This window comes from Schistocerca piceifrons, chromosome 2 (assembly GCF_021461385.2).
Source record: "Schistocerca piceifrons isolate TAMUIC-IGC-003096 chromosome 2, iqSchPice1.1, whole genome shotgun sequence".
In the NCBI taxonomy this organism is placed as follows: Eukaryota; Metazoa; Arthropoda; class Insecta; order Orthoptera; family Acrididae; genus Schistocerca; species Schistocerca piceifrons.
The window spans coordinates 1,027,745,356-1,027,760,692 of NC_060139.1; the positions used below are offsets into that span (position 1 = coordinate 1,027,745,356).

Genomic DNA, 15,337 nt, shown 5'->3' on the forward strand with positions numbered 1-15,337 from the left:
ACAACAGTGGGAAGATGAAAAAGTCGTTTCCATGCAGGTAGTTCAAAAACCGAGAAGAAAGTTACAATGGTGAGACACGAGATTTTTTTCTCTATGTATAAACAAACTGTAGTGTGATGAATGGTATATTGACAGTACTGTGACACATTGCAAAACGAATCAACGTGAGTGGTTCGCTACATATGAAACATTTGAAACTCCAAGGAGGTGGATAATGCCAAAAATGATGTACAAATTGAAGCATGTGGTACAGGACGAATTAATGTACAGGTATTCAATGGACAGAAAGGAACAGAGTGATACTTTGAAAATGTTTGATTTTGCCCAGGTGAACCTTGTAACTTATGCTTTGTTTAGAAAACTCAACATAAAGGATTAAATCAAATAGTTAAAAATGGTGGCAAATAATAGGTCTTTTTCAAAAACAATATGGCAATTGTGTTGTAACATCCAGTGGTGAAAATGTATCTGTGTATGCAAAGGAGGAATTATAAACGAGCAATGCGGTTCGAAAATACTGAAGAATGGAAGAAAGGAATGGAGGAACAAATGAATGGTTTGTAGAAAAATAAAATATGGTGCGTAGTTTGCAGAACTATAACAAATATCGCAACCAAAAAGTGATGCGTTTTTGCTACAAAATTAAATGATTTTGCTCAACGTTTTAGAATAGTTTACATTGAAACATTTAGCCCTGTGACAATTTTGAGATCACGTGTGCACTGTTGAGTTTTGGAATTCAACATGATTGGTGTATAAGGCATTTTGGACAACACTTCCTAATAATATTTTGGAGGAGGAAGTCTGCATTTATCCAGCAGAGGGCTTTGATGATGGTAAAGGGTGTGTATGCAAATTACTGAAGAATCTGTATGGTTAAAAGGAAGCCTCAAAATGCCAGTGTGGATGTACTGTTAAATATCTTACTGAATATAGGTCACAGGGAGCTGTATAGATCCACATGTGTTCTATGGGGAAAAGCCGGTACTGCTGTTTAATGTTGATGGATTTGCTATGGGCTCTATTGATGCAACGACTGAGTTTATTCAACAGTTGGGTAAATGATTTCAGATCTCTGTAGAAAAGACTGATTACTTCCTGGGCTTGCAAATCAAGAAATTTGACAATTTTATTCGAGTAAATCAGTCTATACACGGGAAGCGAGTTTTAGAAAAATGAGGTATGCCAGATTAAAAACCATTATTTTCATCCATTGAACTAGGGTGGATACTGGGTGAGTCTCTTCCTTTTAATAATACTAAACTTCAGTCGGAAATTGTTTGCCTTTGATGTAGTTAAGACAAGTTATAAGACCAGACACAGATGTATTTTGCATTGCTCAAAAGAATATTCGGGAATCATAAATCAACAATTGCAGATAATATTAGGTTTGAGAAGGATGACTACTGTAACACTGAAGCTTAGAGTGATGCTGATCGTGATGGGGATAGAGGCACAAGATATTAACAAGTGGCAGTCTCCTCAAGTTTCATGGGGATCAGATGCATAGAAAAGTTACTTACAGTAACATTTTGCTTATTTTTGGATAGAGAGATAATATGTGGCTACAAGTGGATCTTGCAAATCACTTGTATGGTTCAATCGACTTCTGAAAGAAATTATAGCTGTGGATGAGTCCTTCAGCTCCTATTTTGCAAGTAGAACACGAAAATGCTACCAAATTAATTAATAGATCACTGTTTTATACACAATCAAAAAACATAAAGAGAATGTATCATTACATTTGTCAACCGGTTACTGAGAAGAGGGTAAGGGAGGATTACACACCAACTAGAGGAGAGGCACCAAACATTCTGACCAAAGGGTTACCATTTACAAGGCTACAGATGACAAAGGTACTTGTTGGTATTGTGTCTGCTTCATCATATATATAAAAGGTTGTGGGAGAGTGTGAAAGTATTAGTGTTTATTTAACGTTATTGATCTTTGAATGTTGTCAGTTGTCATTATAGAAACTTCTTGCCTTCACTACAGACTATTGTTGGTTTTGTATTAGTCTTCTAGAATTACTGCACTTTTATGATGTTTTTAATGAGTGACTCGCTTTAAAACAGCATTTGATGTTTCATCAAGATATATAACCATATAACTTCTTATTTAAAATGTCTACTGACATTAAATACATTTAAAGTAAAGATGGAACAGTTCTTGCTTAACTGATGCTTCAACTCTCTTTCTGAAACGTCATAATCACTTAACCTAATTAACTAAATATTGTTTATTGTATAATTATATTTTATGTCAGTTTATATTATTACTGATCTTGATTGTGTAGATCATGTAGTCTCACTTATTAACTACTATAGTGATAAATTAATTGTGTTCCTCCTTGCTTGCCCTATATCGTAGATACAAAGAGTGTAGCATGCCACTTTATGTTATTTTATGTTACTGTTGTGTGCATTGTGTTGATCATGTAGTCTCACTTAATAACGATTGTAATTATAAATTAACTGTGTTACCCCTGCCTAGTCCTATGTCATGTGTATGGACAATGTAATAAACGTGATTTACTGGACCAAATGAAAATAAATAAATACATAAAATAAATAGTGACTGACATCTCTGCACGACTTGCTTTCTGAGAGAAGTTTTAAAGAGACTTGAAGAGACGTTTAGTTAAATGACGGTTATTGCTTCTCTGCACAAGAAAGATGACAAGTCTTGTACTAATAATTACCACCCAGTCTCACTTGTACCCATCCTTTCGAAAGTACTACTGGAATATTTCTCTAAGTTCCAAATCACTCAACATGTGTCTGTGAAGAACATTCTTAGTGACTCACAATATAGCTTCACGTCCAGCTTCTAGTCAAAAAAAGCTGTTGAAAATATTGATAATATTCTTCTCAGGGCTCCAGCGCGATCATGAATCATATTGACACAATTCCACAGCCATCCACTTGGCTGCAATCTTCAAGTGAGTATGCTGGTGCACGTAGTCACCAGAACTGTTTGTGAGAGTTCCAGCGCGTTCGTGCACAAACATATTCACTTGAAGATGGCGCCCAAACGTACCATGGAAATATTATGTCAAGATCACTCATGATCCACCTGCAGAATCAAAAAGAATGTTATCAGTTATTACAACAGGAGAGCATACGTAGTCACAGTTGACAGTATTGTTTCATTTATGATATCTTCATTTCAATCGAGGATATCTGTAAGTACTATACTTCTGAATCTCGCCAAGGCACTTGATTCAAGTCAGCCACGTAAATGTGCTATAAAAACTCTACAACTATACTTTTAGTGGTTCAGAACTACCTGTGATGAGATAATATCCGAGTGACAGAATACAGACTGTACAGTTCAACTATATGAGGTCAAATTTCTTGGATATGACGCAGGGCATTCCACAGGGTTCACTTGTTGTTCATAATACATGTAAATTTCGTGCCCAGTATTATGTGGTGTAAATCCACACTCTAACCAGATAATACAACTTTTGTCGTTTGGGAAAGACTTAGGAACACTGAGGCAGGAAATTAGCGATCGCCTCAGAGCAGCCAGTAAATGATTCCAAATCAGTGAATTGTGTATTAATCATTGAAAACTGTAAATATTCTCTTTAGCTTATGCATTAAAGATGGCGCCAATGACTGAGCTTCCTCGAAACTTCTTCGGATATATCTTGATTGAAAATGTATATCGAAGAGTCACGCCGGTTATATCCTTAATCTGTAATTAGTGAGTATGTTTTATATATATATATATATATATATATATATATATATAAACTAAATTTTTGTGTTAGAATTAAACTACTGCATCAGCTTGACAAATGCTGTTTGTTAAGGGGGAATTCCCTTAAGCAAAAAAAGTTCTCGTTTGATAAAAGAAAGCATCTGTGGAGTCACAAAAAATGACTCTCCATATCACATTTTAAAAAATTAAGATACCAACAGTTATATCCCTTTTCATTCTAAGTTCTAATATATATATAAAAGAAAACTAACGCTGTCAGAAACTATGTCGATCTGTCCATCAATATAACATACACCTAAAACAGCAGACCGACATCCCAATCGCTAGATATAAGCAAACTCACGATATATATATATATATATGTAGGGGGTAAAACTATTAACATGTTGCCAGTACAGGCACACAATGTGTCACAGGCTATATTTAAAAACGCGACAAGAAATGGCTTGTAGAAAAAAAAGCATTTTATACAATATTACAGATCAAAATTTCTCCTAAAGCTGATCTTATATACCAATATATTTTAATCTATAATAAATTTATACATGTGAATATATTGTACATTTCATGTGTAGCATGTTGGACAATTGTGTAGACAATAATGATCTTAAGTATCTTTAACAATATGGATTTACTTGTATTGTGTATGAACACAAAAGATGATGTCGATTGCATTTTTAATGCTTAAATATGGATAATAAATAATAGTAAACGGCACCATATGATATCGAAGTCAGCCTCTATTCGTTGTGCGAAAATTTTGTGTAATATGTATTGCTGATGGAAATGTGTATTATAAAATACATAGGTTTCGCCCAAATGCTTCATAAACTGTCAGGTGACTATGTCTGGGGGAGGAGTATCTGTGCCTAAATTTCACTGATTGTGTTTACTTGTACCAAGTGTCAATGTTGTGTTTATTGTTATGGATGTGTAGATGTGCATGTGTGTGATATTTTTTCCGCGATGACAGACCACCAGGAAGAGTTCTTAAATGACTTTTTTAATAATGTGTCGCAGCTTAATTTTGAAAAGGCCAGGGAGCTAGCGGTGGGCATTATCTTCGCTTTAAGACTCTAGCAAACAAACGTACAGATCAGACGATTTTCTTGCGCAAAAAATTTTCCCCGTTTGTGGGTCCCTGTGATAAAACGATATGTTCGGCTTTGTTATTCTATTCGTCTGATTTAATGTTATTAATATTAGGTTCAAAAATTTGTAATTCTAGGGGTTGCAAATATTATTTCTGTGAGAAAACAATGTTTCTGTGGTACACTGCATCGAAGCTCTCTCCAAAAAGCGTCATTTTAGTACGAATTGTTGTTCTGAAGTGTTGGGAATGTGATGTTGACACGTAAAAACTTTACATATATGTATATAGAGAATTGTTATGAGAGGCAGAAATATAAATCGTAGAAAACCTGTATCTCGGAGATTCGTCAGTTTCATTATCATTCGCTAATCGTAATAACATCCCCATCCTCTTGTTTTGAAACTTTTAGACCTTTTGCTCTTAAACGAAAGTTATACGATTAGAAGACTAAAGTGTGTTATTATTATAATTCGTTTAGTGTAGCATTGAAAATTTGTAGTAGACCAGATGACAAATATCATGTTTAAGAGTACTTTCCGGCCACCAATATCAGACCAGCATAAACTTTCAATAGCACTTAAATTTTTTCCCTATTACTTCCAAATAGTACAAGTAGAGATTCGTCCACAGGGTAAATACGAATAGTCGTACTAGGCAGATGGGTAAAGTTTCCGTCAGATGCAACCAAAATCAGTGATATCGCCCATAAGTGACGATTGAAGATTTTTAAACTACCGTGCCGCTATGTTTATTCATTCGATAACATTTTAATGTTGCTTCAATTTATGTTCCTTGACCCAATATTGATATTTTATGCAGAACTGAAACCAGTTAGATGCAGAACAGATTTATTCAAGTATCGTTTGTAGATTCAGTTTTTTCAGTATTTATTGTTGAATAGTAGATGTATTGTGACAGCTATTTTGGAAAAGGTTACGTAAAATTGCAGTAGTAGACGAATCTCAAAACTTTTTACACTTTAGTCAGTGTTACATTTCAGGGGCATGGCTTAGCTACTCTTCCAGTTTGAACTTAGATTGTTGACACAACTACCGCTCATTGCTTTCCACTGTGTATGGAGTTTTGGACTCTAGAGGACAAGATGCTTGCAGGACAAGTCCACATCTCGGAAGCTGGCTTTTCTTATTTTTCTGTCTAATGAGAGCTATGCAAGATTGTTGCCATATTATATTGTTGGAGACAGTCACCTGGGGACATACACATTTCCTAGTATATGTATGTCATTCAGTGGCTGCTGCTGTTATCCAACATTTGTGCCGTCCAGAGTTCAGGATGGATGTGTCTCTTATGTATCTCAGCTTTCAAATGTGTTAGGACTTTGGTAAGCTCTTACCTAGCGGCTAGATTACCTTGATTCTCACTGATTTGCCACTGATATCACTGCCACACTTTCTAAATGACACTAATTTGTATATCTTCCTTAGACATCACCTTTCAGTTTGGAGTATTCCGTAATCAGAAATTTGACTCCACGTAGCCTGTTTTGTGATAATCAGAGTCCAACATGAGCACAATCATGTGATGCCTATACTTGTTGCTGTAATGTTAGTCTTACGAATGCAACACTCATGGCATCATCAGTGCAGAAGAAGACCTTCAGACACAACCTCATGGAATAGTGTCCATGACTATGATGAACAACAGCCGTTGCAGCACCCCCACACCTGATGCAGAGCACTGTTAACTTGTTGGATAGGACAGCTTCAAAGCGAATGCCACTTTTCATGCTCTTGTACACCCGTTTGACACAGTCAGGGATATCTCACGAAATTCCGTAAAACTTATGGAGTTCTCAAAGTTCCTATGAGGAAGTGAATTGTTCAGTGATGGAAAGAAATATTGTGAATTATTTTATTACAACTTACTCCGAGATTCTGCTGTGGAAAAAATCAGTTGTGGAATAACATGAGGAAAGGTGAAAAAGGCCATTGAAAGATTTTAGTATTTGTTACTTGACAATAGGCTATCTCTAGTGCATGCACTGTCCTCAGGAATCATGTTATGAGGGGGGGGGGGGGGGGGGAAATAGCCTGAGAACCCACAGACAGTAACAATTGTCCACTGGTACTCAGCCACGTTTCTCTTTGCATGGTTGTGAGTGCAGTGGAGTGTAACTGTGAATTCATCATTCACACAAAAAGCAAGCTTTTTTTCTAATTTTGTAAAAAAAATGTACATACAGATCCATATTAGATAACACACGTTTTGTAGACCTTGATAGTTAGTTAGTTTCAGTTTTTCACTGGTTTCAATATAAAGTAGTATTTTGCAGAATTTCTTGGACTGTCATGTTTCAAGTCATGATGTGTCACTATGAAAGTCTATTGATATTACATTCTAGTGATAATTGTTTGAGGCATGTTCCTGTATGGATTTCTCATGTACTAGAAGTTATTGCCAAATGATAGGACACAGTATTAAATGGATTGATAACCACCGATGACAGTAATGAAGGAAGAGTTTATCACTTTCAGTATCATTTCCAAAGTTTAAAAAAGTAGCTGAGCTTGAAAACAAAGCCAGGATGTCACAGTATGGTGGAGTTACAGATCATATATGTAATTCTTGTATAACTTTGAGTTTTCTTTTCTACATATAATTTTAGTATTTTCCCACAGTTAACTGTTTTATGTAATCTCGGCTTCATGAGGTATTTACAATCCTACATCTTGTTTCTTCAGGGAATAAACCGGAATAGTATTTATGTCATTTGTAATGTAACGTCAGCATTGGAAATGATCAACCTATATCCGTGATGACGGTTTATGTAATTAAGCTGTTAACATTGTTTGTGCCCTGTCATTACCCTTAAAGGGAATAGTTCTGCAAATAGAAACTTCTTGCTTCTTTGATTTGTTATTCACTATAAATCTGTTCTCATAATTTCACATGTTTTCAATATTTCTATATGGTCTCCTTTTTCATGCATTTTCCTCGACCATTTGTATTCTTTGATACAGGAAAAAGAACGAGAGATTTCGCGACTTGGGCTAACAGGACCATGGGGAATGCTGCTAACACATTTGTCTCAGGTAGCACTTGCTGAACGTTCCTATGTTGATTTAGGGTTTTTTGTAACAAAAAATAAAGGCTTCCTACGCAAAGATGTAAGTATTTTTGTTAAGAATATCTATTAATGACAAGTAAAATGCAATGTACATATCATTAATAAAGACCTCTATTCACCATATAGAAGAGATGTTGAGTCACAAACAAGCACAACAGAAAGACTGCTATACATTTGAGATTTCAGCCAAAAGGCCTTCTTCTAAAATAGAAGACACACACACATGGATGTTCTTGCAAGCACAACTCACATGGATCTGACCACTGTGTGTGGGCACTGAGGCTGGATTTGTTGGCCAGAGACAGTGCTCATGCATGTGCAAGTTGTGCTTGCATGAATATGTGTGTGTTTTCTACTTTAGAAGAAGGCCATTTGGCTGAAAAGCTCAAATGTGTAGCAGTCATTCTGTTGTGCCTGTATGCAACTCAACATCTCCTCTATATGGCGAGAAGGAGTCTATTCTTACAGTATTGTCATTACTCTATCCTGGATTTTCCATTGCTCGACAGTGTACAGATCTCTTTACATAAGTAAACACACTTTTTTTTTTAACTTTACTGGAAAAATACCCAGGAAGTCATTAGTGTTTGACATGTGTAAACCGGGACAAAGTTTAAGAAAATTGGAAAGTATTGTAGGTGGTGCATTTTGAAATGAATGTTATTAATATTGCCTATATCGAGAAACTGTAAAGGAAATCTAATTTTTTTACAATTTTACACTGCTACATTATCTGATCCAAAAGTTCTATGTGAGCTGTTCAAAAAGTATCTGAGCTTATTTTTTATTGTTGAAACCAACAATGTCATTGGGGTGCATGCACACTCTTTGTTTATAGGCATACACAGTGGACAAGCCTAGTTTTTCTCATGATTGCAGTAACAACCAGTTGCTGGCTAACTGTTGACAAGTGAACACATTAAGTCAGATTTTGTGTTGTGGGAAAAATCAGTGAAGAGTGGCACACATTCAGGTAGGCTCTCAACATCCACTGAAGAATTCTTATTGACCACATAAAGACTCTGGTGATGCAGACAGACGGAAATACAGAAGCGTCCGATCCCGCCCGTCTGCTTTGACCGATGACGTCACAATTATGGCGGAAACGACCATAAACAATGATTCCAATATGGCGCATATAAAGTCGTTACGTGCACATTATGAGGACGAAAATACATCGAAAAACAAACAGACACACGTTCCACAAAAAGACTAATGACACTAACGGGACAAGCCGGGAAACGGGGTTTTTGGGTGGGGACAAACAAAATATAAACAAATTTAGACACCCACCCCCATACAAAACCACGCAAAACGACGAAAAAAACCAACATTACAAATCTCCCTAAATACCACTAAACACAATATCATCTGGAATCGGACACTACCCTTGACCTAAATAGCTCAACAGCACCTCCCGATCCCATAAATTAGGACCTAACACTTCCCTTGACCTATATAGCTCAAAAACATTTCCTGATACCAATACCAACATTCACAGCCACACATTGGGATCGAACACTTCCCTTGACCTGTTATCCTTACGACATCTCTACATACAGCCGTACCTGGTCCGAGATGCCGGAACTTTAAGTAAGCCTCATTTATTAATGAAATACTGAACACTTCACGACTTCATCCAAAAATCCGAATAATTGAAGAAATTTTATTAGAGACAACGCACTGTCCCCCATCATAGCCGACAACCAAAAACTGTTGACCCTGTCAGTCATATCCATACCTACCTGACATAAAAAAAAGCAATTTACCAAAATTCACACACGATGCCACACTCACAAACTAAGCCCAAAAACATTACCTAACACACCACCAGAGAGCACCACCGATCGCATCGAAACGACACATACAAACACGCCACTCTCACGCCGCCATGACATCACACACCACAACAGCCTTACGTCACGGGTCAAAGCCGACGGGTGGGATCGGGCGCTTCGGTCGACCCAGACAGACAGATCATGACTGGAGTACTTGCAGATGTGGCTAAAATTAGTATTGGATCCATTCATTCCATTTTAATGGAACATTTTGTCCTCAGGAGGATCTTTGCAAGATTTATTCTAATGTTGCTAACAACTGAGTAAAAGCAACTTTGAGCAAGACATCACTCAGGACATGACTCGATACTGTGAACAGTGATTCCAAGTTTCTTAATACAGTGACAACTGGTGAAGAGTTCTGGGTTTATGGGTTTGACCCAGAAAGAAAGAACTAGTCATTGCAGTGGAAACACCCATCATCCCTGAGACCCAAAAAAGCAACGCAGGTCCGCAACAGTGTGAAAATTGTGCTGACCATCTTTTTTGACTACAGTGGTTTTGTAATGAGTACGCTCCAGAAAGTACTAATGTCAGTAAGAGTTGCTACCACTAGGTTCTGCAATGCCTTCATGAAACAATGAGACACAATCAATCAGACTTGTAAGCAATGGGCGGTTGGCACCTTCACCACGATAATGCACCCACTCGTCGTTCCCAATTAATTCACAGTCTTTTGTCCAAACACAGCATGGATGTGGTTATTCAACCTCCCTATACCCCCCCGACCTAGCACCAAGTGACTTCTGGCTTTTCCCTAAACTGAAAAAAAACTTTGAAAGCGACCAGATTTCAGAAAAACGAAGGCATTATCCAAAATTTGATTGGGCAGCTGCACACTGTACCAAAGGGCTTTTCCAGCGATGCTTGTAGGTGAATAGTGTCAAATAGTTGTATCTGAATAAAGATAGACTTTATAAATAGGATGACCAAATTATGTAATAAATGGCAGAGAACTGTCGAAGTTGCTATATTAATTTCCTCTATTAGTTGATGACTAGTTTTGAGCCTGAGCGCATTATCAAATCATACATAAGTCCCATAGTGCTCAGAGCCATTTGAACCAAATCATACAATGAACTATGCAATATCATACATTACAAGAGCCACATGAATTTTCATTTTAGTTACACACATATTTATTATAAAGCATTAAGGTTCTGAACTTCATTCGCTTAATGAGAGTTCATGTAGCTTTTGTAATGTATGTTATTGCATAGCTTATTGGATGATTTGATAATGAGCTTAGGCTCAAAATTCGTCCTCAAACAATAAAAGAAATTAATACAGCAACTTTGCTGATTCTGTGTAATTTATTGCATAGTTTGGTTAACCAGAATATTTGCAGACATCATGCCTTCCAGAACTCTGGAAATTAGTAAAATGTTGGATACTTTTTGAACAGCCCTCATTCTGGGCGATTATTTCGACTTATTGCTGGTACCAAAAAATGTTGACATTTATTATAAACACATCTTTTTTGAATATGCAGTTAATAATTGTATATTTGTGACCTTTTTATTTAGGTTTGGTTATAATAATCTAAAACATTTTAAGAAGTAACTAGTAAGTTCTTCAGATGTACATTTTACCTCCCAAAAGAACAATCTGTAACTTTTTTTGGGACTGTTATGTGGCAGAATGACACTGTGAGGTGAAAAATGAGCATACATTAAAAACTGTGTGACTGAGCAACATTTTTGTTAATTACTGAAAACCACCATTTTTTATAATGATTCAAGATTGATCCCAGTAACTTCCATATTCTGCTGAATTTCATATTGTTGTACAAGCATTCAGTATCATGGTAGCTTCAAATCAGTTAGACAGAGTACAACCTTAGGTTGCAAAAATGTGATGGATGGCTTGTGCTGTGACCATGCAGCTGTCCAAAAAACTTATGAGAAAGTTCATTCAGACAGCACCGTGTAATTCAGCTTCCAAGTCTCCAGATGCCTCCAGAAATGATCCTCAGCAGAACTCCAAATGACAGATTTGTCTCTCTTGATAGTGATTAGCAAATCCTTAACTAGCTGCTCCTTTGTGGCTTCAGTATTGTGATTGGGACTGTGCCATATTGTACTGGTTCTATTTTTGAACTATGAATGGAACAAACACACACTCTCTCTCTCTCTCTCTCTCTCTCTCTCTCTCTCTGTGTGTGTGTGTGTGTGTGTGTGTGTGTGTGTGTGTGTGTGTGTGTGTGTGTGTGTGAAAAATGTAATTGTGGCTATGGAAAGAAAGGAATCAAGAATGTAACACAGCAAATAAGATGTGATCAGAAAGGTGGTAAATGTATGGAATGAGGAATCAACAGTCATTAGGGCTGGAAGAACAAAAGAGACAAGAGTTTTGTCAATGAAGAAAAGTGAAATTAATTAAGGAACAATGAAAGTGATTTTATTTATTTAAAGTGGAGCGGTAAGGGATATTGTACTTAGCATTTACAATATGATTTCAATACTAGGCAGAGTAAAGGCGTTGAATCGCCAAATAGTGAGGCACTGATTGGTCAGTAGGCACATAAAACAAAACTGCAAATGTTGTTAAGCATTCAGATGATGTCCTTTTCAGAGCTATGTTGTACTAGCATAGCAGCTTATGTAAAGAGGGAGGTTCTATTGGATGCAGTGGATCAGAGGAGAAAGGAGGTGTAGGGAGGATTGGAGAGAAGGATGACTGACAGCTGGGATGAAAAGGCAGCAAATACATGAGATAGAAATGTGGCACCACACCAGTGAGCTCATTATAGTGCAGGCAGCAGGAGATACTTATGGTGCACAGTGATGTATATATAGGAGTGGACTGAGAAGAGGCAAGAAAACAGAAGAAGGGGGTAGCTGCTAAGGGAGGAGGGTGGGGATGTAGAACAAGTGAAATGGGCAGCATTTGGGCTATGGTGGAGGAGAATGTGAGACATGGGCTAGCAAAGGTTGAGACCAGAAGGATTGTGGGTTCAAAGGACATGTTGTAGAGACCATTCCCGTGTACATATTTCAGATAAGCTATTAATTGGGGGGAGGGTGTCCAGATTGTATGGGTCATGAGGTAGTCATTGAAACCAAGCATGTTGTATTGAGTAACTTATTCTGCCTCTGGGTGATCAAATCTGTTTTTGGACACAGTTTGGAAGTGGTCATTTATTCAGGGGAACTGCTATGTCAACATAGAAGACTGCCAAAGTTACAATATGCTTAGTTGGTGCAAAAGACCAGTCCTGCTTATGTGCCTACCAATCACTCTGCACCTCAATTACCTATATTCCTTTCATTCTTTACATTCTGCTAAGGACTTCCCATTGTCATATGAAAATGGTTTAGAATCTGGAACCTATGTAGTGTTCTCTTTGTCAGAAAAATTCCTCAGTTTGCAATACTAAAAAGGAACAAATATTGTTTTTATATTACCTGGTATGTGTGTGTCCTTGAAATTCCTTAGCAAACTCACCAGATGGCAGGGCTGTGCTTAAGAACACTCAGTGTGCATTACTGGCATGGTAATTACGGTTACACAATGGATGCTGATTGTGAGCAGAGAGTGAGCATTAAGTTCTATGTTAAGCTTGGGAAAACTCCTAGTGAAATGTGGCTGATGATTAAGCAAGCACTTTCAAGAAGTCTTGTTTTCGAGTGGCACAAAAGGACTCTTGTAGGCAGAGATTCAGTGCAAGATGATCCCAGAGCTGGTCTCCCATCTACCGCACATACCTGTGCAAACATTGAGCATGTAAGGCAGTTATTGCTAGAAGACCATTAAGTAGCTGTGCTTGTGATATCAGAAGAACTTAATTTGAATTGTGATGTGTCTCATAAGATTTTATACAAGGATTTAGGAAAGGGAAACTTGATGTAGAACTAGTCCCTCATGCACTAACAGACAAACAGAAAGAGGAAAGATGAATTTCTTCTGAACTACTGGATAGAACCAGATGTGACCCCACATTTCTGTCAAAGACTATTTCTGGGTATGAAACTTGGTGACACCTGTATGACCCTCACATAAAGCATCAAAGTGCTGAATGGCGGAGTCCTGGATCACCAGCCTCGGAAAAAGTTGAACGACAACCTTTGAGAATAAAGACAATCTTAATCGTATTCTTTGATTGTAAAGGATTAGTTCACCGCGAGTATGTTCCTCCAGGCCAAACAGAGAGCCAAACTCTGTACATCAAAGTGTTGAGACATTTGCGACAAGCAATTCGATGTTGCCGCCATGATGGGTGGCATTCTCAGGACTGGTTCTTACTGCATGACAATGCAGGATCCCATACTGCTTTATCTGTTACCAAGTATCTGGTCAGAAATTCTGTTATTGCAATCTCACATCCAGCATATTTGCCCAACCTGTTGCCATGCAATTTTCTCTTTTTTCCATGAGTGAAAAGGCGACCGAAAGGAAAGCTTCATCAAGATATCGCAGAAATCCAGTGATCTGTGGCAAATGAGCTTACCAGCATCGCAGTTGAAAATTCCCTGGCTTGCTTCCAAGATCCCCAGAAACATTGACAGTTGTTTATAGATAGCCTAGGACTACTGTGATAGGAGCTAGGATCATTATGTAGTAAGTGCAGTTTTTTTTTTTTTTTTTTTAACTGTCCTGGAGCTCTTCTGACAAAGAGAGTATTTATTTAGTTTAACATACATCATAAATGTGGTAGGAAATAAAAAAGCAGATGAAGCAATTTATCATAGAAGTGTTCAATCTAGCATTCTGTCATAACTTTTATTTGTTTTTCAGAACTCCCTCAAATCAATGTATGACGGTTTACGTACAGATCTGAGCCGTTTGGAAGAGCTGACGAGATCAAGTGGGCCTGATAAAACTGTGAATACTGTTGCAAATCAGCTGACACAATTTTTAACAGCTCGCATTGAACTAATAGACTTGTATCCTTTTGTTAGATGCTAATTCTAATGAATTTGATGTTTTCTGAGAAGAGAAAAAATGCAACATGATGTTGGTTATTAAGTATGAAAAAGTTAGGAACAATGGAGTGCATTTGATTCACTGCACATGTACTTCTTGTTTCATGTAGAAAGCAGTGGAAATGTTTCGCACCTGCTGTTACTATAATTAACTCTATGCATAAACACCTATAACTCTATGCATAAACACCTAAAAAATTCTGGTGTCTTTATTGTGGTCTGAGACCACTGTAAGTCAGAAAGTGTAGTGAGAAATGTAATGTTCACCATTGATTTATGCTATCTTAAACAATATCTATGACGGATGGGTATCTACTCAACTCTGCTTGTCAATCACCGAAACAGGAACAACCGGAGTACAGTGGACAGGAACGCAATAGATGTAAATGATTCAGTGGGTACTGTCCGCAATACAAAAGATTTCAAGTGCCAAATGTACTTTGCTTGTGTAATGGAAACATAAATATTTGTACATTTTGTGAGCTCTATGTCTGTATGTGAGAAATTAGTTGGCTTATCAGTCATGAGAACTTCTTATTAGGCTGTATGTGGTGGCAGTGATAGGGAAGAGTTTATTGGCCTATTGACAGGATAAAAACTGTTGATCATTGTCTCTAATACCTTTTGTCCTGTACTGTGCTACCAATGTTTTTTATTAATTAAA

General features: G+C 37.2%; 1 protein-coding gene across 2 annotated transcripts in view; it reads left to right on the forward strand.

Annotated features, from left to right (window-relative positions):
• Positions 1 to 4,615: 4,615 nt before the first annotated feature.
• LOC124776914 (KICSTOR subunit 2-like) overlaps positions 4,616 to 15,337 on the forward strand; it is a 72,701-nt gene continuing 61,979 nt past the window's right edge. Inside the window, exons 1-3 of one of the 2 annotated variants that reach the window (XM_047252125.1) lie at positions 4,616 to 4,779; positions 7,804 to 7,950; positions 14,486 to 14,634. In XM_047252125.1, the coding sequence (XP_047108081.1) occupies positions 4,696 to 4,779; positions 7,804 to 7,950; positions 14,486 to 14,634 (380 nt within the window). In that variant the 5' untranslated portion in view covers positions 4,616 to 4,695. The remainder of the gene's footprint in view (positions 4,780 to 7,803; positions 7,951 to 14,485; positions 14,635 to 15,337) is intronic. The other variant, XM_047252126.1, reaches the window with a different exon arrangement.